Genomic DNA, 24,709 nt, shown 5'->3' with positions numbered 1-24,709 from the left:
TTTTCAAATGCCCCAGGAAGAACTTTAAAAGTGGGTGGTTTATTAGGCTGTAAAGAAAATCTCAAATTCACAAAAAGTAGAAATACTCCAACCCTAATTTTCTATAGTAAAAGAAAGAAATAATAAGCATTTTAAAACTGTCACTTCTCACATATCAAATATTTAAAGACTAAAAAGAAAATCTTGAAAGACCAAGACTTTCATAGGGTTGGATATGTAAGCTCCACGAGGTCAAGGACCATGCTTTCACCACGGTTCTTAAACTCACAAACAGTGCGATACACATATTATGACTGATACAACCTTTTTCCCTTAAAGGTTCTGACTTAGTCAAAATGCATGGAAAATTTGCAACAATATTCTCAAAACTGAAAAGTTTTTATAATAATTATCAAGGTGATTATGATTCTGAGTTTAGTTTTATGTCAGAAATATTAACTACCTTCTTATGCTTCTCAATCATCTATCATCTCTATAATAAATTTATGATGTCAATAAACTGTCACATGCTCACTTGTGCTTTGGAATTTAGCATTTCAGATATTAGAAATATATTATGGTATGTATAGTATATATTATATAACATCCCCAGTGGGGTCTAGGGCAGTATCCCAAAATAAAACACATTTATATCCCTTCAACATATGAATGTTCAACTTAATGGGATAAATAAATACTACAAAAAGCCAAATGACAATTCTGGTCAGACTGTGCTATCAAATGAATTCAATTCCTGCCAGGTTTTGTCTGCCAGATGTGTTCTCAAAAAACATTTATTTTTCAGAGCTTTTGCCTTTTTCAATTGCATTGAGCTTTGTAATTTCAATTTAACAAATACTAATGAGTTCCTAACGTACACAAAGTCCTGTGTAGAACTGGATGAGAATTGGGGTTGGAGGTTGGAGAATTGGGGTTCAAGGGACTTGAAGTGGGTGGAGATGAAGATATTCTAAAACTTGAAACCTACAACATAATTATCTATATTCAAAAGCATGATGACTTTCATTAAACTGCCAAACACTTAAATGATAATAGCTTTACTAAATCTTACATTTAACAGATATTCCTATATCAAGAATGACATCAGGTTGCCAGATTGAATAGAAACTAGCTATATAAAATACCAGGCCAATAATCCAAAGTACTTTGAATTACCAGAAATTCTATCATAGATTCTACAATTTCAACAAAGTATAATTAGAGCCTGTTAGAAGACTAAATCAGAAACAACTCATATCTGACACTAGAGAATGAGATTTTCCTTTCTGTTATATATAACATTCAGAAAAAAGTCAGCCCCAACCCATAATTAATGGGAAACTAAAAATTTGTTTCATATGGTCATATTAGAAAACACAAAAGGCAAAGCTCTTACCACTATCACATATTTAAATATTAAAGTATAAATTCAAATAGCATATCTGCAATAGAAAGTTATCAAAAGTTAGAAGAGCACTAAATTATAACTGCTAAGTGATTCTTGAGGAAATTTATGTTTTCAGTATATATTTTCCTAAACATTTTTTTCAAAAGAAATCCTATAAAAGGTTTTCGAACTAAACATCAGCTTCATTAGAAAAATAAAAAATACATTTTAAAAGACCATAATATGGTCAAAGTGTCTATCGTCTTCTAAATTTTGAAGCAGTCCAAAAAGAACAAAGTTATCATCAAAGAAATTACACTTATCTAGGAAGTGAAAATTTTTAACAAATTAACAAATTTAGTTATCTGATAACAACTAAGCTACTAAACTGCTAAAGAAAAGCCAAGGAATACACATTCAATCAATAAATACATAAGATTCACTCAAGGCACAAAAATCACTGACTTAGAATTCTTCATTCTGTTCTAGACTCCAACCCAACTATGTCATCTATTACATAGTTATCCTTTTCCTAAAATTAATAGAAAAGGAAAAAAACACACACAAAATAAACAGTATCTCAATAAGAAAACAACTTCTTTAGGAAAGCACAAATCTGTTAGGTCACTAAAAGCAAAATGTAATCAAGGAATATTTCCAATGGATATTTTCAAATTAAAACTTTTTCTACTGCCACTTATAGTCAAATATAATTGACAACTAAAGTACAGAACTCAAATGGTAGACTTATTCCAAAGAAAAACTAACACATGATTAGATCTGCAGGGAAAACAAATACAGAAAACTTAAATACTGAATTTCTAAAACAACTTTGACATGAAGGTTTCTATTGCTTTTGTAAAAAAATAGTTTAAAAAAACCAAACCTGCCATATTCGTGTAAGTCCATGTTCTAATTTCTTTTTTATGTAGCCACGATCAAAATTTGTTTCTTCAGTACCCATCATATTACTCCCTTCTGAAAATAAAAGATGGTATACGTTTTAAAATTTGCTTCACATTTTTGTTTTCAAAAAAAAAAATTTGGATTCTCATATATTGTAAGCATGTGTAAAATATAGACAATATTCTCAATATTTATACAACCAAAACAATGTCAAAAAGTAGAAATTAGGATTAAACTCATTTGATAAGATAGACAAATTCAGACTCTGAAATGTTAAGTACTTTACACCTAAGACCACTCAGCTTATACATGATTATAGCTGGGATTCCAACTTGGGTAGTGTGATCCCAGAAACCAGATTCTTAATGACCCATATACTGCCTACTGCCAGGGCATTACAGGACCAACTAACCCAATTTTCAATTAATATGCATGTTAACAAGAGTGCAGAGTGCAAAACTGCTCATGCAGTGAGGCAATGATGCATGCATTTTATATTTTTCATGATCCAGAATACTTTTATCCATTCCAGGTAAATAATCTAACAATGTCCAGTTCAACAGGTAAGATCAATGAGCTGCCTCAAAATAATTCTCCCCCTAAAAGCAACTGAAAATACACATACACATTATATTTTAAAAATTATGCCTTTGTGCAAGTAAACTGTGCAGAACAACTGAGGATATGATCTCATCTTAGGCTAGCAGGGTATCCACTGGTAAGCAGCAAAAGGCCCTTTCATAGGCCAGGCCCCAGATACATGCCTAATGTACTTGTGACTACTCCTACAGCTTAAGCCATATCATCTGTATGGTCTGGCTATGAGGAACCCAGCAGCTCAGAGCAGTGCACCTGAGCTACAGCTTTAGTTTATTTAGAATGGTGAAGTGTTAGGACACCAGTAGTATCACTAGAGAACAACAACGGATGAACTCTAGAGGCCCTTTCAGCTGTATGAAGTTCTGTGAAGAATAACTTTTGAATTACTGATTCCTACAATTTTAGTCCTTAATGTGAATAAGAAAGGAAGAATTTCCGGTGAACAAATAACTTTTTACAGTACTAGATATTGTCACCTGACTATTAGACTGATCAGAGCCCTCAACATTCTTAAATTATACAGATTAGGGTGAAGGAATTTTAGCAAATAGGACTAAGTATAGAAGGTTCAAATAGAGTTTTTTTTTAATTTATTTATTTTATTATTTTTGGCTGCGTTGGGCCTTGGTTGCTGCGTACGGCCTTGGTTGCTGCGTACGGGCGGCATGTGGGATCTTCCTGGACCAGGACTCAAACCCGTGTCCCCTGCATTGGCAGGCAGATTCTTAACCTCTGCACCACCAGGGAAGCCCTCAAATAGAGTTTTAAGTTTGAATCTATACCCCAATGAAAATGCATACAATACATAATACCTGTAAACTATTAGCCTGAAGCAAAAAGCGAGCTTCACCATGATAAGTATATATTGTCTTCTATACTCTTATATCTAAAGTATGTATTAATTTTGTTCCAAACTTTTCCTTTGGTTTCTCCTTAAATAATGTACTAGAAAAAGGAAAAGAGGTGCTGAGATATCTAAACTGGTACCATATCTAGAAAAAAAGAAAGGTTGCCAAAACAAGATAAACTTTGTGGGGAAAAAATCCCTTAAGCCCAGGAATTCCCTAAGTAAAATGAAATTTAAAAAAAAAAAAAAAGGGCCTATAGACATTTCATTATTATTATAATCATCTCTTGATCCATTTCCTTTGATGATATTAACAACAACCAGTGTAAGCACTTTCAAATTTTCTCTAAACTTTATAGCAATCCTACAGGTAGATGTGTTACTATATTATGAAGCTTTTTGTTTGTTTTGTTTTCTTAACCTATCATTTTAAGGAGCAAACTGAGGCCTGGAGATGATAAAGTGACCTATTCACATTCTCGCCTTTGGTAAATGGCAGTCAAACTTTGAAGCGAGGTATCTCTGACTGCAAAGCCCATACTCTCAGAGGTAGTAGACGAGTTGGGTAAAAATACCCAACTGGCCTAGTCTGGCCTAGAATCCTGGCTCAATGCCCCCCGTTTTCTACTTTTTCCTTTCTCTCTCTTTGTTTAAACCCCTTCCTCCCTCAACAATATTTCTAAAAGAATGAAAATCCTTCCACAGAATTTATCTTTCTTATTTTTTGCTATCTATATTTATGAGCTTCTTATGAGTTAAGATAAATATTAAACGTATGTCTTCTATACTACCAAAATCCTATGTTTAATCAAACTAAGATTTGCGCATTCCTCCACCCACACAATCACAGAAACCAAACACTTCAGAAATTAGAAGTTATTAGAATAACTTGATTGACTAGCTATATTAAACTGTATGTAATACAAGAAAACAGGTACAGTATAATTTATTTTGCCCATACTAAATACTGGTAGACTCATTTATTACTTTAAAAAGTATTTTGAATACTTAATCTTAGCTATTGTTCAAGGATAATCACTTAAGATATATAATTACATGAAGTAATTTAAACATGCCTAGTTAATATAACTTCTCAAAGATTTTCTCTTTATGACTATACCATAAACATTTAAAGTTGTATTTTGCTTGCAAAGATGGTATTTAAAAACATCATTTTTTATGAAATTTTTATGTCCTGCTATCTATTTTCAGGAAGAAAAGTATCAGTATAATTATTAATTCTTAGAATCTAGTTTTATTAGTACAACTTGAAAATTAGCAAAAAAGACTTAATATTGAACATTAGCATTAATTTTGTAGTAAATTTGGACAGACCAATGTCCTACCTAGTTTGCAACTCATTTTTTTTTAAAAGCTCTTTCTTAATAACTTAGTCCTAAGGTCATCACCACATATTCCTGGAAACTTGTAATACCTATCACATAAGAAGTCCTTCGGCCCAGTTAATCCCCAAAGGTAATGGAGTTTTTATAGCAGCTGAATCACTTTCTCTGGTGAACATTTAACCTATGGTCATCATGGTCCCCGAAATTCTAAAAGTATAGCTGTCCCTTTTCTTTCTCCTTACTCCAGAAATACGGCATATTTATAGTTCAGTTTTTAAAATCAAATCAAAATAATTTCCTACCAGAAGCAGAAGTAGTATCTTCACTGTCATGCTTTTCATGCCATTCCATAGTTCTGTAATAGCTGAGCATAACCTCCCACAGTGCTTTGCACAGGTCAGCAAGGCATGGAATATAGCTGTCTGGTGTAACATGCTGAAGAAAATGACAAGAGCCAACTTTCAAATTATCATGTTTAACACAAAGTTAATCAAAATAAAATGTTATGGTGTCAATCAAATGCACTCAAGAATTAGATAAGAAAATTTCTTCCACTGATATATCTAAACAGAAAGTTCAATCGCAAGAAAATTTTGTTCAAGTAATTCCTATTTCAACATGGCTTTTTAGTATTCATTAGGAGTATCAGTCCATATACTATGAATCCACATACTACTGAATGGCAAGTGCTCTCATAACCAGGAGTGCAAACTTCCCCAAATATATTTTTTTCAAAGCCATGTTCTTAGCATGAAATGCAGCTTTACACTCACCCTTGGACCCAAGTTACAACTTGAAAAAAGGTGGTCATAATTTACAAGTCAATCATTTTATTTATGTAAATTAAGTAAGTAACTTTGACAATCTGCAAATTCTGTAAATCACATTGATATAGATATTTCATATTTGACAACAGCATTTTAAAATGTTTTGTATAACATGGCTATGAAACAATATGTGGTCCAAAATCTTCTCCCTAAAGGAAATGCATGGATTTTTCTCCCTCTATCCTTTGTAAAAACTATCAGTTTCTCATTCTGTCCTTTTTTTCTGCAGGTAGAATAATGCCTCGATTCTATTTTGCAGGCTTTCTGTCTGTCACAGTGGAGCATCTGCTCCATCATTTGAGATTTCGTAGCATTTCTTCAATTTGTAATCAAACAACCACAACTGATCATGCTGATAAAACAGTGAAAGGCTAATAAGACTATGATCCAAGCCCTCCAAAATAAATAGCTAGTAGAAATAAGCTATATAGAAAGTATAGCTATGGTGTTATTGATGCTCAGGAAATCCCAGTTGGTAGTCGTCCTCTCTCTTTCAAAAAGTATTTTTTCTCTCCATAATGATTTCCCCCTCCTCTAAATTCCCCATTTACTAAAACATTCATTCATCAAGCAATTAATAAAAATACTAATTTGTATGACTCAGCAAGTATACTTTTGTATAGGCATGTCAAATCTCTGAAACTCAACTAAGAAGTAGTAAAATAAAGGCGCTGTTAACCACTGGAGTCAGGCTGCCCAAGTGGGGCTTATGCCAAGAACAGTACAACAGTTCAATCTTATAGGATCTATTAACAATCTGTCACATTAATAGGTCTAAGAAGAAAAACAAAATGATTGTCCCCAAACATGCTGAAAACCCTTTTTCAGGGTTTGACAAAATTCAACAGTCATTCCTAATAATAACTCATGAGAAAATAAAAACAGATAAACATTTCCCTAAGATGAGGAAGCTTTAGTGCATATCCACTGTGGTCAGGAAGAAGACAAGAATGTCCACTATCTCCACTACTTTTTTTTTTTTTTTTTGCGGTACGCAGGCCCCTCACCGCTGTGGCCTCTCCCATTGTGGACCACAGGCTCCGGACGCACAGGTCCAGCGGCCATGGCTCACCGGCCCAGCCGCTCCGCTGCATGTGGGATCTTCCCGGACCGGGGCACGAACCCGCATCCCCTCCATTGGCAGGCGGACCCTCAACCACTGTGCCACCAGGGAAGCCCTCCACGACTTTTTAACAATGTTCTTGAGGTACTAGCCAATGCAATTAGACTAGAGAAAATGATAAGACGCAAAAGAACAGGAAAAGAAGAAATAAAACTACTTCTATCTGTAAATGACATAATATACCTAGAATATAATTCCTAGAGAATGAATGATGAAACTCCAACAGTAAAAGAATCAGCAAAGGGCTTCCCTGGTGGCGCAGTGGTTGAGAGTCCGCCTGCCGACGCAGGGGACACTGTTCGTGCCCCGGTCCGGGAGGATCCCACATGCTGTGGAGCGGCTAGGCCCGTGAGCCATGGCCGCTGAGCCTGCGCGTCCGGAGCGTGTGCTCCGCAACGGGAGAGGCCACAACAGTGAGAGGCCCACGTACCGCAAAAAAAAAAAAAAAAAAAAAAAATTCAGCAAGTAGCAGGTTATAAAATTAACATATAAAAATAACAGAATTCATATACACAAATAATAACTATTTAGAAGATACAATTAATGAGAAATCACTTATAATACAAAAGATAAAAATTTTAGGAATAAACTTAACAAAAAATGATCCAAAATTCTATGAAGAAAACTGAAAGACATGGGCTTCCATGGTGGCGCAGTGGTTGAGAGTCCGCCTGCCAATGCAGGGGACGTGGGTTCGTGCCCAGTCCAGGAAGATCCCACATGCCGCGGAGCAGCTGGGCCCGTGAGCCATGGCTGCTGAGCCTGCGTGTCTGGAGCCTGTGCTCCACAACGGGAGGGGCCGCAGCGGTGAGAGGCCCGCGTAATGCAAAAAAAAAAAAAAACTGAAAGACATAAAGGTAGACTTGAACAAATAGAAAGACATCCCTCACTCTTGGTTAGGATGTCTCAACATCAGAGATGTCAGTTCTCCCTAGGTTAATTTATGAATTTACTGAGATACCAATAAAAACAATCCAGAAATAGATCTAGCCTCATATAAAAATATGGTATATGATAAAGATAGCATCTCATATCACTTAAGTGAAGACAGTTTTTTTCATTAATAGTGTTGGGACAACTGGATGGTCAGTTGGAAAAGACTAAATTAGATCTACTCCTCACACCACCCACAGGAACAAACTCCAAATGGATAAGACAGCTGAACCTAAAAAATAAAACTATACTAGCACCCAAAGAAAACATGAGTTAATTCTTCTCTCACCTTGATATAGGTAAAGGCTTTGTAATTATGATTCAAAATTCAGTGGTAATAAAAGTAAAATTTGATAAATTTTACTACATAAAAATTTTTATAAATTTTGTATAACAACAAAAAAACAACAGTAAACAAATCAAATGATAAACTTGAAAAAAGTATTCACAATACATGTCACAATAAAAAAAATCTCACATTTATAATGAACACTTAAAGATTTGGGGGGAAAAGACCAAAAATCCTATAGAAAAATGGGAAGAAGATATAAACACACTTAACAGAGATATAAAGATGGCCCTTAAATATTTGAAAACATATCCAACTTCACTCATAATAGGGCAAATGTAAATTAAAACTACAGTAAGAAACAAATTCTCACTCATCAGATCAGTGCAAATTTTAAAGCTGACCATTAACAAAGATTCTCCCCTTGACCAAACTCTAGCCGGCTCCCTGAGCCCTCTCCTTCAATAGTCCTCAATCTTGACCTACAAAGAATTGAACAAGACACTAATGTAGTTTCTAGCAGCTCACGGCCACAACTCTAGGATGACCCTAGCACCCCTTAAAGTGCTTGCCTGAGAAAAGTCAAGGCTGCCAAAAGAATATATTGTTTGTTCCAGCTAAAACCTGAAGATAGGGCCCCTGTCTCCCAGTCTCTGAGGGAGAAGGTGGGAGCCTAACCCAGATGGGTTTCACATGAACCAAGCCCCCCTTTTTTTTGTAATTTTTCACTTCCTTGCTTCTTCTGAGCCCCTGCTCATCCCCCTTCCTAGTCCCTCTTTCTCCCTTTACAATGCCCAGTGATGCCTGTACAAATGGAAGCTGAGTTCAGTTCACAATGGATTCTTTTCCCCATTACAACAGTATATTACTGATTGAAATCTGTCCATACCACTTTAGCGTCCAGTTTTGTTTATCTTTGATACCATATATACTCTGTTGGCAAGGCTGTGAACAAAAAAAACAGGAACTCTCATCCACTGCTGGTGGGAACGCAAAACGATACAATCCTCTGGAAATGAATTTGACATTATCTAACAAAACCACACTGTCTAACAAAACTACATGTGTATTTTCCCTTTGACCCAGCAATCTCACTTCTAGGAATTTATCCTGAAGGTGTACTTCAAACAATGTAAAAACACATATGCACAAGGTTATTCGTTGAAGGATTATCTGTAACTGCAAAATACTGGAATCTATCTAAATGTCCAAACACAGGAGATCAGCTGGATAAACTTCACACACACAAAAGAGCACTTTGCAACTGTGAAAAATAATGATAAGCAGACATATACATTTAAAAAAATTTTTAAATAAAAAATTTTCCCTTTCATATGATACATATACACGTGAGAAAGGGAAAAGTTTTTATATATATATGTATGTCATAAGAAATAGAAAAAAAATTAATGATATATTTGCCTATCATCAAAAAAATAAACACAGTGAATATAAAGAAGAAAACACTGAAGTCAGTTACCTGTAAGAGGTGGCGTGGGGAATAAAAATGGAAGGAACACAGGAGGGAGTGACACTTCTGAGAATACCGTATTGGCTATGGGTACCTATTTGCAGAAAAATTAGAATAGCTATCCAGATTTACACATGGCTTGCAGAGATCAACACAAATATTTCTGCATATTTATGTCATAATTTGGGGTAACTTTTTATGTCGACTTTCCCTGTTTACTATTATAATTACTACCTTTACAATGAACCAGTCTTGCTCTTTTCCTTGGTTTATTTTTACCACATCATTACAACTGACATAGCTCTCATACCACACACATGTAATGAAAACCGATAATGATGCACAAGGTCAGGAAAAAGCTAAAAGCAGAGGACAAAGAAAAGCAAAAATCACAAAAACATTCTGGGCTGCAACTCAAAAATCATTCACCGGAATAAAGGTACTCTTCTACAAACTTTCATAAACTCAACTTTGCATAAATTTGTGTTTATATTATGCAAATAAATTTAATCTAATTATATCCCAACATATCTTTCTGACAGATAAAAGGAAGGCAGTGTTAGTCTTATTTTTCCCAAAGAAAAATAACTATACAAATAATTGTGCTATAGCCCACCAATTAACTTTTATAATACTTGCCACAGTTTAACAAACCAGAAAATTGAAACTTGGAACTACTACCTTCTATTCTCCACCCAACCACTGTCTAGCTATATCATTTGCCTATTTATTCAAGGAAAAGGAGGTTCTTTACTGTGTTAACTCTTGACTATTTGCTAAACTTTAATGGGTTTGGATGACAGTATACACACAGAAATGTTTATAGGAAATTTTTTTCAGAAAACGTTGAAATTATTTAGTGAAATTATACCAAGCTTTTTCTCACCAAACTTACTCAAGTGTAAATAATTCACAAATCTAGCTAGGCCAGTGCCCACGTCTAAAAGTCTCCCAAACTTATCTTCAAATATGTTCATATGTACAAACATAAGACTATGATGTACTGAGCAAGATGATTCTTACCTACATTTATATTCTAAAACAAAACAAATGTATAGATTCATTACACTAAATACACAGAAAGTAAATAGTTTACGAAAAAAGGCAAAGTGGGATAGATATATAAATATAGTTTTTAATAGATTTAAGCCAAAATGTGTTCATCTCTGTACTTGAAGACTATGCTGACAATAAGAGTCATTTCATGCAAATCAAAACTACAATGAGATATCATCTCACACCAGTCAGAATGGCCATCATCAAAAAATCTAGAAACAATAAATGCTGAAGAGGGTGTGGAGAAAAGGGAACACTCTTGCACGGCTGGTGGGAATGTGAATTGGTACAGCCACTATGGAGAACAGTATGGAGGTTCCTTAAAAAACTACAAATAGAACTACCATATGACCCAGCAATCCCACTACTGGGCATATACCCTGAGAAAACCATAATTCAAAAAGAGTCATGTACCAAAATGTTCATTGCAGCTCTATTTACAATAGCCCGGAGATGGAAACAACCTAAGTGCCCATCATCGGATGAATGGATAAAGAAGATGTGGCACATATATACAATGGAATATTACTCAGCCATAAAAAGAAATGAAATTGAGCTATTTGTAATGAGGTGGATAGACCTAGAGTCTGTCATACAAAGTAAGTCAGAAAGAGAAAAACAAATACCGTATGCTAACACATATATATGGAATTTAAGAAAAACAAAATGTCATGAAGAACCCTAGGGGTAAGACAGGAATAAAGACACAGACCTACTAGAGAATGGACTTGAGGATATGGGGAGGGGGAAGGGTAAGCTGTGACAAAGCAAGAGAGAGGCATGGACATATATACACTACCAAACGTAAGGTAGATAGCTAGTGGGAAGCAGCCGCATAGCACAGGGAGATCAGCTCTGTGCTTTGTGACCGCCTGTAGGGGTGGGATAGGGAGGGTGGGAGGGAGGGAGATGCAAAAGGGAAGAGATATGGTAACATATGTATATGTATAACTGATTCACTTTGTTATAAAGCAGAAACTAACACAGCATTGTAAAGCAATTATACTCCAATAAAGATGTAAAAAAAAGAGTCATTTCATTTTAAAGTTGGACTCCAGAAACCACTTTCCCCTATACTGTGCAATCAACTAGTGTCAATTCTCAAAGCAACAAATGCTTCTGATGCCTTTAATACCTTATCACTAAAATCATTCATAACTAGTGCTCTCTCGTTAATTATAAAAAATCACCTCCAAATTTCAAATAGAGAAACTTATTACACAGACATGTGTGAACCATAACTATAACAAGACAGATTCAAAGAAACCAACAAATAAGCAAATAATTGTATAAGTAGTCAAAAAATAAAAGGCAGGCCAAGAAGAGAATCTGAGTTTCTGAATTACAACTTCCACTTAGACATCAATCCTTCTCCACACCAGCAGAGCATAACAGAAAGAGAACTAGACAAGAAATTGGAAGCCCTGCATCCCAGCCAGCACCAATTCTACAACTTACCAGTCACATGCCCTTACATAGTAAACCACTCTGGGTATCTTAGGTTCACCTTTCATGAAACAGTGTTAGAGATTCCTGGATCTGCTACCTCTTCATTGGTTTAATCCATTCACTTATTACTAGATACCTAACACTGCAACTCAGTTCAAGTCCCAATTAATGGGTGATTCCTTTAGTATAAAACCAGGAATACCAAGGCAGAGGAGTGCCATATTGCATTTCCAGTTCAATGTTCTTACCACATAGCAATGATAGCAACGAAAGCCTTGAATTAAGCAATTTAGAAAATATTCACACAGTGAGCCACCCCAAAGAACTAAATAGCATGCCTTAAAATTTTTTTAAGAATATATGGGAAATAGAGGGCTTCCCTGGTGGCGCAGTGGTTGGGAGTCCACCTGCCGATGCAGGGGACGCGGGTTCGTGCCCCGGTCTGGGAAGATCCCACATGCGGCGGAGCGGCTGCGCCCGGGGACCATGGCCACTGGGCCCGCGCGTCCGGAGCCTGTTGCTCCGCGGCGGGAGAGGCCACAGCGGTGAGAGGCCTGCATACCGCAAAAAAAAAAAAAAAAAAAGAATATATGGGAAATAGAAATTTACTTATCAAACATTTCTCTGTGTTCCAGAGCTATTTTCCACTTCCATTCTAAAGCTAGTAGTACCAATTTATTCAGGAAAGGTTGAGAGGTGAAAAGAAAAGAGGAAAAAGGTGTAGTATTTCAGAACTATCAAAGATCATGCAGAAAAGGAGGAATATTTTAAGTAACCTAGTTTTTTTTTTTTTTTTTGTAACTCACAACCTCCATACAGATAACATACATGTCTAGTAACCAGAGATCACAGGTAACAAATATCCTGGGGGGTCAGGATTTAGAGAAGATTCACAAATCCAGATGTTACAATGCAAAAAGCTCAACACAGCATTACAACTAACCTTCACTATTCAAACATCAAAAGTCACTCCTTAATCAAATCTTGATTAACACTTTCACAGAATCCACAGATCTGATTTCCAATCTCATCACTATCAGTTAAGAGTAAAACTTTGTACCTCCCATCTCTCCTATTAACCATCCCAACCAACCTACCTGGTCAAAATTAAAATCATGAAGTTAGCTTCTTAAAACGAGCAACATCTCAGCCTTAATTATAAATAATAAATTTAATAAGAATCTAGAGGCCATTTTCACAGAACAGTGTAAATCCAGAAATGAATATATGCAGCCTTTTCAAACCTGAAGCACACAATGAAAAAAATGTCACCTTTTGAAAGGTGCTTCGGTGCAAAGTGGTAAATATGGAAAAAAAAGGCCGCTAAATTTAGCCCTTTAGTTCACATTAATTTACTTTTATACCCATCAGAAATCTCTATTACCAATTACCTCCAAAAATTTCAGGAAGATGATTTTTTTATATTAAAACATCAAAATAAAAATTCTTAGGAGTATCCTTAAAGTATTATTATGCTCTTGTTTCACTTTGATTTATCACTCTAATCACATCCTGACAAACATAAAGGGAGCAGATGTTTGGCATCCTCACAGAGATTTAAAACTCGTAGTGCTGCCATCCCCACCCCCATCCAAACACACACACACACACACACTCACTAATAGATGGATTTCAAAGAAAACAACAAAGGCTTATCAGCATCTTTAGATGAATGCTATTAGCACAGTGAGCTCACATCACCAGAAGCTGCTGGAAAGGACTACTGTTTAGCTGGGAGGTTTCTGGAAATATGTTGCAGGTCAAAACAGCACTAGGCCCAGGGAGCTAAAAATATCTCTGGGAAGGCTGAACTCTGGACCTAAATAAGTGGCTGGGCCAAGCAATTACAAGATCTCTCCAACCTCTAATTACTTCTGCAAGGACCAAGCTGTACAAAATATGAATAGCTTAGGTACTTTCTAATCATTGGAAATCAGAGTGGTGCTCAGTATAGTGAACTGGATGGCACATATTTGGGCATGGGTCCCAACTCTGTGACTGACTTGGTCATGACTCCAGCATTTCACTTCATATATTAATGCCAAGGGATAAAGCAAATAACCTAGAGTCTCTCTGAAGTTTTAAAAACTATGACTCTCCATAGGTAAAATATGCATATGCTATAGCAAAACTTTCCTTATACTAAACCAGATTCATTCATAATTTAAAAACATGAAGTCCGAGCCACAACAATCAGAGAAGAAAAAGAAATAAAAGGAATCCAAGTCAGAAAACAAGAAGTAAAACTGTCACTGTTTGCAGATGACATGATACTATACATAAAAAAATCATAAAGATGCCACCAGAAAACTACTGGTGCTGGTCAATGAATTTGGTAAAGCTGTAGGATACAAAATTAATGCATGAAAGCTCTTGCATTCTTACACACTAACAACGAAAGATCAGAAAGAGAAATTAAGGAAACAATTCCATTTATCAGTGCAACAAAAAGAATAAAATACCTAGGAATAAACCTACCTAAGGAGGCAAAAGACTTGTATGCAGAAAACTGTAAGATAATGATGAAAGAAATCAAAGATGACACAAAGATGGAGAGATAAACCATGTTCTTAGACTGGAAGAATCAACATTGTGAAAATGACTATACTACCCAAAGCAAGCTACAGATTCAATGCAATCCCTACCAAATTACCAATGGCACTTTTCACAGAATTAGAACAAATTTTTTTTTAATTTTTATGCAAACACAAAAGACCCTGAAGAGCCAAAGCAATCTTGAGAAAGAAAAACAGAACTGGAGGAATCAGGCTGCCTGACTCCAGACTAAACTACAAAGCTACAAAGTAATCAAGACAGTATGTATGGTACTGGCACAAAAACAGAAATATAGATCAATGAAACAGGATAGAAAGCCCAGAGATAAACCCATGCACCTATGGTCAACTAACCTAAGACAAAGGAGGCAAGGATATACAATGGAGAAAAGACAGTCTCTTCAATAAGTGGTGCTGGGAAAACTGGACAGCTACATGTAAAAGAATGAAATCAGAACATTTCCTAACACCATACACAAAAATAATCTCAAAATGGATTAGAGACCTAAATGTAAGGCCAGACACTATAAAACTCTTAGAGGAAAACATAGGCAGAACACTATATGACATAAATCACAGCAAGATCCTTTTTGACCTCCTAGAGAAATGGAATTAAAAACAAAACTAAACAAATGGGACCTAATGAAACTTCAAAGCTTTTGCACAGCAAAGGAAACCATAAACAAGACGAAAAGACAACCCTCAAAATGGGAGAACATATTTGCAAACAAACCAACGGACAAAGGATTAATCTCCAAAATATATAAACAGTTCATGCAGCTCAATATTTAAAAAACAACCCAATCCAAAAATGGGCAGAAGACCTAAATAGACATTTCTCCAAAGAAGACCAACAGATGGCCAAGAAGCACATGAAAAGCTGCTCAACATCACTAATTATTAGAGAAATGCAAATCAAAACTACGATGAGGTATCACCTCACACCAGTCAGAATGGCCATCATCAAAAAATCTACAAACGCCAAATGCTGGAGAGGGTGTGGAGAAAAGGGAACCCTCTTGCACTGTTGGTGGGAATGTAAATTGATACAGCCACTGTGGAGAACAGTATGGAGGTTCCTTAAAAAACTAAAAATAGAACTACCATACAACACAGCAATCCCACTCCTGAGCATATATCCAGAAAAAACTGTAATTCCAAAAGATACACGCACCCCATGTTCACTGCAGCACTATTTACAATAGCCAGGACATGGAAGCAACCTAAATGTCCAACAACAGAGGAATGGATAAAGAAGATGTGGTACGTATATACACTGGAATATTACTCAGCCATAAAAAGGAACAAAATTGTGCCATTTGCAGAGACATGGATAGACCTAGAGTCTGTCATACAGAGTTAAGTCAGTCAGAAAGAGAAAAACAAATATTGTATATTAACACATATATGTGGAATCTAGAAAAATGGTACAAATGAACCTATTTGCAAAGCTGAAATGGAGACACAGACGTAGAGAACAAATGTATGGACACCAAGGGGGGATATGGGGAGTGGGATGAACTGGGAGATTGGGACTGACATATATACACTACTATGTATAAAATAGATGACTAATGAGAACAGACTGTATAGCACAGGGAACTCTACTCAGTGCTCTGTGGTGACCTTAATGGAAAGGAAATCCAAAAAAGAGGGGATATATGTATACATATAGCTGATTCACTTTGTTGTACAGCAGAAACTAACACAACATTGTAAAAAACAAAACAAAACAAAAAACACAACAACACAAACATCTTGGTGAAAAAAGTCATTCTCATCTCCCAGGCATTTTATCATTAATACTAAATATGTATTTACACATGAAGACATATGTAATATGTATGGTGTGAATGATGCCAACTTGGAACTAAGTAACTAGTACCCTCTAAATTGTGAAATACACAGAAGGGGGCTCCTTTACTACCATCCTCAGTTTTGTCTAATTGCTGCTAAATGGCCTTAATCAAATGGAAAGCTTAATACTATAAAACAAGCAAAGCTTGTGTTATCAGAATATATAATTTATCTTTCAAAGTTTCAAGTAATAAAATGCTGTGAAACCCTATGCTAAGATTATCACCAAAAATGGGCAGTATTTAAATGTAAAAAGACCAACTAAGAATATGGTTTCTTGGCAGGTTTTGAGAATGGCTTTTTACCAGTAAATTATTTTGTTTCTGCTGGTAGCTGTGTACCACGTGTTAAAAATAGGTTGGCTCTTTAACATTTACCCCCATCCTACACACACACACACACACACACACACACAAAATCACCCAGCAGTCTAAGTTACATTGATAGTTTTAAGGGTTCATAGACTTGGACATCACACCTGAGCCAGTTTCAAGTGACTAGAAAACCCCTTCACTTCCAGCCAAGAGAGGGAAAGCTGGTTACTCAGATAACAGCAGCCCAAAGCATGTTCTCCATAGGCACTCATTAGTTCCAGCGTATGGCAGAAACCACCAAATCATCATACTTGGTTGAATCCAGTTAAACTAAGCCAGACAACCTACTGTTCCTTTCACTTGCCCTATGCTCTTCTTTCATGCCATTGCTCAGGATATTTCCTCTGTATCCCTGTACTCAGCCACATACATCGTGCTTCTTGAAATCCAAAACCAACTCAAAACTTGCAGGCTCCTCTTTTGCCTCCTTAAACCCTTAAAGAACTGTGTTGATCCCATTGACACTACTGTATATGTTGTTTGAACTTTTCTTATTCTACCTCTGATCATAATTAGTATGACCTTACTAGGTTTCAAACTCTTTATAACCATATTTACCCTTGCTGAGCTGAACCCATTACTTGACTGATTAACAAAAGCTGGGTAATGACAAGGGAAACTGGTTTACACTAAGTCAGAGCACTAAGAAAGTGGAATCTTGCATCTTCTACCAGCATCCATGAAACAGTAACAGGCTAGCTTGTTAATCTGCAAGTAGGATAAAATTTCAGACCCTTCACAGTTCTTGACAATCCAAAGAGTAAATGGCAGGGAAAAAGGAAGAGACGGATAAACTTTCCTTATCTTTTGATCATTAAGTTTTGAATATTTAAAATTACCAAAACTTATTTTTTATTTTACCTTAAATATTTAGAAACCAATATATAACTCTTATATTAAAAAAATATAGGGGCTTCCCTGGTGGCACAGTGTTTGACAGTCCGCCTGCCAATGCAGGGGACACGGGTTCAAGCCCTGGTCTGGGAAGATCCCACATGCCGCGGAGCAACTAGGCCCGTGAGCCACAACTACTGAGCCTGCGCACCTGGAGCCTGTGCTCCGCAACAAGAGAGGCCACGATAGTGAGAGGCCCGCGCACCACGATGAAGAGTGGCCCCCGCTTGCCACAGCTAGAGTAAGCTCTCGCACAGAAACGAAGACCCAACACAGCCATAAATTAATTAATTAATTAATTTAAAAAATATATATATAACTCATATAAAAAATTAGCTGGGTGCTACTATATAAGTGGTAAGAATGTGACATCTGAATTCTTAGAGTATTTTAAAACTGATCTGATAAAGCAATCAAGTAAATAGCATTATTCCTCCAACTGAAAAGGTTTCTCTAGTAAGAAAGGAAAGGTCCACTCACCTATCCAACCAAATCAACCAAATTAACCTCAACAATCAATTAAATGTCCCTGTTTAATTTCCTTCACATGCTAAATATGCTTGAGTGACAAGCTACATAAATTAGTATTGATATGCTACCTTCTGGTACCTGACAATTAAGCTATTAAATATAAAATACTCAGCATTCATGTGCACAGGAAAAAGGATAAAAGCAGACACTACTGATGAGGAACATAATTTGAAACACACTTTCTAGAGGGCAATTTTGGAAATATAAACCAAAGTCTTTGGCAATGCAATTTTATTTTTCATTATTTATCCTAAAGAAATAATTAATGATGTGTGCAAAGATTTAGCTTTAAAAATATTTACTACAGGGCTTCCCTGATGGTGCAGTGGTTGAGAGTCCGCCGGCCGATGCAGGGGACACGGGTTCGTGCCCCGGCCTGGGAAGATCCCACATGCCGCGGAGCAGCTGGGCCCATGAGCCATGGCTGCTGAGCCTGCGCATCCGGAGCCTGTTCTCCGCAACGGGAGAGGCCACAACAGTGAGAGGCCCGTGTACCGCAAAAAAAAAAAAAAAAAAAAAAATTTTACTACAGTGTTATTTATATTATTTCCAACTTTTGTCATTATGATCATCAAAGAATAAGAAACTGGTTAATTAATCCACAGGATCTCTTACAATGAAGTACTGTCAAGCCACTAAAAGGTATGTGCATAGCATATTTACTGAAATGAAAAATTGTTTATAAAGCAGCAAGTGGAAAAAAATGTTCTAAATCTGTGTACAGCATAATCCTACTTTAAAAAGCTATTTGCTTATATACACATTAAAAGAACCAGCTCTGCATACAGAAATATTATTTTTTATTTTCTTCCTTTGCTTATCTGTATTTTCCTACAATCAATGTTTTAGGTGTATAATTTAAAATACATGTATTTTAAGAGTAAATATATTAATTAATGATTGCTGAATTTGAGCGACTACTTATATAATCAGTATTCTAACTCCATAAAGACTGTGAGTGATATAAAAACATATAAAGAGACTAGTTTAAGAAGTCAGAAAACAGAGAAAGGATAAGGAGGCAGTTAATTCTACAGAAAACCCAAAACAAGATGGTTACTACAAATGAACATTAAATTTAGCACTGAAATTCCTGGCAGCTTATCATCATAGAGAGTCTGTATACTCTCATACTATTTGATAAGAGAAAATATATTAATTCTTCACAACAGAAAGTGCCCTGAGAATTTAAGAACAGAAATAGCTTTTTGTCTCAAGAGGAAATTTCTCTAGGCTCTTATATGAACATCAAAATAAACTATACCTTCAACAGAGATCTTACTAAAAATATTTATTGACCCTCAAACTGCCACTGAATTACAATTCAATATCAAGAGGTAGTATTTATAAGCATCAAAAATTTAAAAACTAGAAGAATGGAACATTTGATGAGCCTTTAGTTGGTCTTTCTATGATGTATGCATGTAAAAAACCTGTAAAAGTACATGGCATGGAGAAAGTGCTCAATGTTGGTTTTCTTTCCCTCTCACTTAATCAAATCTGAAAATTGATTAAGTCAACACCGCACAAGTTAGAGACGAAGAGGTCAATCCAATATACTTAAGAAATATTTACTAAACACCTCCAATGTGCCGAAAGGAGAAAATACATATTGAAATTATTTCAGAAAGCTTTTTCTAAAAGAAACATTACATTTTCCCCCAAAGTATTATTACATTATCAAGTTCATTTCAAAAACAGAACTCAGGGGCTTCCCTGGTGGTGCAGTGGTTGAGAGTCCGCCTGCCGATGCAGGGGGCACGGGTTTGTGCCCCGGGCCAGGAGGATCCCGCGTGCCGCAGAGCGGCTGGGCCCGTGGGCCATGGCCACTGAGCCTGCGCGTCCGGGGCCTGTGCTCCGCGATGGGAGAGGCCACGGCAGTGAGAGGTCCGTGTGCCGCAAAAAAAAAAAAAAAAAAAAACAGAACTCAAAACTCATTAAAAGCATTTCAAAATGAACAGTTGAAAAATGGTTGAGAACACTGCAGCCAGCTTAGCCAGCTCTATTATCATAAAATTAATCAACAGTATCCTAATTAACATCTTGAAATAAGCTCCCAAGGGAAACCCATCAGCCTGCCAAAAAAAAAAGTTAAAAAAACAACATTTTTTTTTTAAAAACTGATGCATACTTCATAAACTTTCAAAAAACCTACAAAATGTTTCTCTACAAGGTCACTAAATAAAGAGCTTCCACTTGGTGTCTTTAAATCTCTCCACAAACTGGTGTGAACATGTAGGGTACATCAATGTATTGATAAACGTAATCACAAAGAGGCTTTTTAATCAGATAAAATAACCACTATGCCCCTTTACATTGGCCCTTGCCAGAAATGAGATTTAATTCTCATTTGAAACTTTTGCTTCTAAGGAGTAGTCCTTTATTTGTGCTTCAAGATAATGTACATATTTTTTAAAAGAGCCTAAATTACTGATCTAAAAACTCTTAAGTCGATACATTCAAGAAAAAATAGGAAACTAGACAAGGATAAACTATAAAAAGAAAAATTGTGCCTTTAATTAAATCACTTAGAAATTACAGTTTAGTAAAGAAAGTACATTCAGTTACAAAATGACTTCAAAAAGTTCAAAGTCAACTTTTAAACTTAGAGCAATGGTGACAGAACACAAATGGCAGACACTTCATAATGGGGACAGTATGCTGCTGGCCTTAAGAACGCTGAAGTTCTCTGTTTACCAGAGAAAATAAAAAACAGAACACTAATTTTGCCCCAGGTTTCTTTGTAAAGGAATGTCCAAAAAGATGGAAAAAAAAAGGAGTTCAATTTCATTCTAGCCCATTTAGTAATAGACTGACATCTGTGAGTGGTTTAAAACAATACTGTGGGGCTTCCCTGGTGGCACAGTGGTTAAGAATCTGCCTGCCAGTGCAGGGGACACGGGTTCGAGCCCTGGTCCAAGAAGATCCCACATGCCACAAAGCAACTAAGCCCATGTGCCTCAACTACTGAGCCTACGCTCTAGAGCCCGCGAGCTACAACTACTGAAGCCCGCATGCCTAGAGCCCGTGCTCCACAACAAGAGAAGCCACCGCAATGTGAAGCCCGCACACCGCAACAAAGAGCAGCCCCCGCTCGCTGCAACTAGAGTAAGCCCACGCGCAGCAACGAAGACCCAACACAGCCAAAAATAAATTTATATTAAAAAAAATTTATAAAATAATACTGTGAATAAGAACAAGCAGATGATTATCTCTCTTCATTTCCAATCTCTTTCCATTTAAAGGAAACAAAATGTTCCCCTCTTTATAGAAACACTATCCCTCTATCAACTCTGATCAGTATACTATTTCATTTATTTCAATCTTTTTTTTTTTTTTTTTAGCTTCTGTGATTATTACTCATAACCATTATCACTGTTTTCAAGTGCTCAGCAAACGGACAGAAAGGCTACTATTACCAGACCCTGTGCTGAGCAGAGGGGATCAACAGTAAGATCCGTTGCCACATTCCATAAGGCAGAGGGCCTGGTCTTTTCAAAAATGGGATGCCATGAAAAATATAAGAAGGGGAAGTGATTGTCTAAAATAAAAGACATGGACATATATACACACCAAATGTAAAATAGATAGCTAGTGGGAAGCAGCCGCATAGCACAGGTAGATCAGCTCTGTGCTTTGCGACCACCTAGAGGGGTGGGATAGGGAGGGTGGGAGGGAGACTCGAGAGGGAGGAGATATGGGGATATATGTATATGTACAGCTGATTCAGTTTGTTGTACAGCAGAAACTAACACACCATTGTGAAGCAATTATACTCCAATAAAGATGTTAAAAAATAAAAGAATAAAAATAAAAGAGCTAAACTGATACAAACTATCATATATAAAATAAACAACAAGGTGCTACTGTACAGCACAGGGAACTATATTCAATAGCCTGTGATAAACCACAATGGGAAAAAATACGAAAAAGAACATATATACGTATAACTGAATCACTTCTCTGTGCAGCAGAAATTTTAAATCAACTATACTTCAACACAAAATTTTAAATCACTTATTTCAATTTTTAACGTTATATTTAAACTTTTATCTATGATTAAGGACCTCCTTCAAAATACTGCTACTATACAGAGAAAACCAACTGCCCAAATGCCTCGGCTCTTCCTTCTCACTTCCAAAATCTGCCAGTCAACACCATGCACATATATCCTGAGGGCTCTGTTGTTTCTTTCTTACCTGACACTCGGTTGCCACATATGCTCCTACATCAGTATTTCATCAATAATTATTATCAGTTAATTTTAATTAGGGCAAAAATGATTCCCAATTGCCATATATTGAAAAATTAAGAATTGTACATCCTAATACAAGGCTCCTTCACGAATCACCTCACTTGCCTGAGTCATGCCATTCCAGATCCTTGATATGTGTTCTCACCAGGAAAACATATTTAAGTTTCCTTCCATCAGCTTATTGATTGAACATCTAAGGCTTCCTTCCATTTTTCCTCTACTGAGCTAACCACTTTAATTTACAGAACTCAGTTACTAAAAGTCCACATCTTTTCATCAAACTAAATAAATAAATCTGATATGAGATAATCTCTTCCTAATCTTACCTGGTTTAAATAGGTCAAATATAACTCAATATTATAAAACAAATTAAAACCTACTTAGGCTTATAAGAGATATTCACATCCCTGTCTGCCAGTAACAGCACTGACTTAAATACTTCCAAGAAGTCTGAGGTAATTTCTAAACGTCCTTAATTTTTTATCAAGAATAGTGCCAAAGAAAGTGGGCCACCTTAAAATGCATCATATTCTTCATCTCATTATTCAGCTCCTCTAAGTCTGTTCTTTCAACATTAAAGAACCTATCATACCTAATTCTGTTAATAAGTATCAAACAGAATTCATGCTTTACCAGGCTTCCTTTAAAAGCAAATAGTACCCCCATTCTCCTAGAGGTTCATCATTCTCTTTCCCTCACACTACATCAATCCATCAGCAAGAACAATTCGAAAGGAGAACCCAACTCAGTTCACTTCGCACCTGTGGATTATATTACCTACAGACCTATGTTTCTTTAAGAATGAAAAAGAAAAATTGGTTACAGATGTTGACAGAAGCAACATTTATACACATGAAAAGACTGATTGAAAGTATGTAAGGAAAATCAGCAAAGATGATTGCTTAAAAGCACCCTAGATGCTCACAGAAGAGAGTTAAGACCCTGAGACAGAGGGGTACAAGAAGCTATAAGAGGGGAGAGAGTCCATTTAGAAGCAACCGCACTCCACAAATCCGTACCATCTCATCAACCTTTACTCTTTATGTGACTGAATCTTCCAGTTTCTCTATGAGGAAAAGAATAATATGGGAGAAAAACTGTTTGCAAACATATCTTCAAATAGTAGGCTCTAAAATAAATGAAATATAAACTTAAAAACTAAAATAGATATGAACAATAATTAAGTTATGACATACCGTACAGAGATCCTTATATTGCAGCTTTTGGAATTTTGTATCTGTGTTTCCTGCACATAGTTCCACATAACCAAGAACAACTTGAAACACAGTATTATGAATGGCTTGGGTGAAGTGCATATGAAGTTGATCCATTGCTGTCTATGGAAAGAAAAAACATACAACATAATCTTATATTATTAAAATAAATTTCAACAGATTTTAAAAACACAGGAAAAAATCTTTACCAATTTTAGCTACAGCACGAATAACTATTATACACAGAATTATAAGTGTTGATTATTTGCAAATAAGCCTGCAAATAACCAGAACATCATACCACTAAAGATAAACCTGAATTATGAACACTGCTCTGTTGCTCTGTATTTATCACTGGTACCCATCCTACCTTTTCCCAAACATGTCATGCATAATCACACCTTTGGATGGCTTCTGCCATCATTCCTTTACATTGTTCAGGATACTCAATGGTCATCTTCTCCAAGAAGCCTTTCCTGACTATCCTATATAAATCAGTACTTTGCATCACTCTATCCACTTACACTGATTTATTTCTTTGATGTTTGTCTCCCTCCCTAGAAGGTAAGATACATGAGGGCCTATATCCAGGTGCCTGGAGCAATGCACATAGTAGGTACCCATAAATATTTAATGAGTAAAAGAATTCATCTAATGGGGGAAATCAGAAGTTATAGTTGTATTTTCAAAGGTCTTTAAATATGTCCCTCGAAATTACCAAATGTCTTCCTTCTAGTATTTTTCCCTAGGTATACCTTCAGATATAAAAACTAATAAAGTACAATAAATAACCAAACTTCTTTATTCTTATTATAA

At 36.1% G+C, this 24,709-nt stretch overlaps 1 protein-coding gene across 4 annotated transcripts in view; it reads right to left on the bottom strand.

The window, feature by feature from the left end:
• VPS50 (VPS50 subunit of EARP/GARPII complex) overlaps positions 1-24,709 on the bottom strand; it is a 130,143-nt gene that overhangs the window by 67,510 nt on the left and 37,924 nt on the right. For all 4 annotated transcript variants that reach the window (XM_082661919.1, XM_082661920.1, XM_082661921.1 and 1 more), the window contains 3 exons: positions 23,876-24,016; positions 5,368-5,500; positions 2,253-2,344 (listed from right to left, as the gene is read on the bottom strand). In XM_082661919.1, coding sequence (XP_082518045.1) covers positions 2,253-2,344; positions 5,368-5,500; positions 23,876-24,016 — 366 coding nt within the window. The remainder of the gene's footprint in view (positions 1-2,252; positions 2,345-5,367; positions 5,501-23,875; positions 24,017-24,709) is intronic.

The sequence above is a fragment of the Grampus griseus genome (genome assembly GCF_964374135.1).
Source record: "Grampus griseus genome assembly, chromosome: 9".
Classification (NCBI taxonomy): domain Eukaryota; kingdom Metazoa; phylum Chordata; class Mammalia; order Artiodactyla; family Delphinidae; genus Grampus; species Grampus griseus.
Note: the sequence above shows the minus strand (reverse complement) of the source record. Positions and strands in the feature narration are given on the sequence as shown.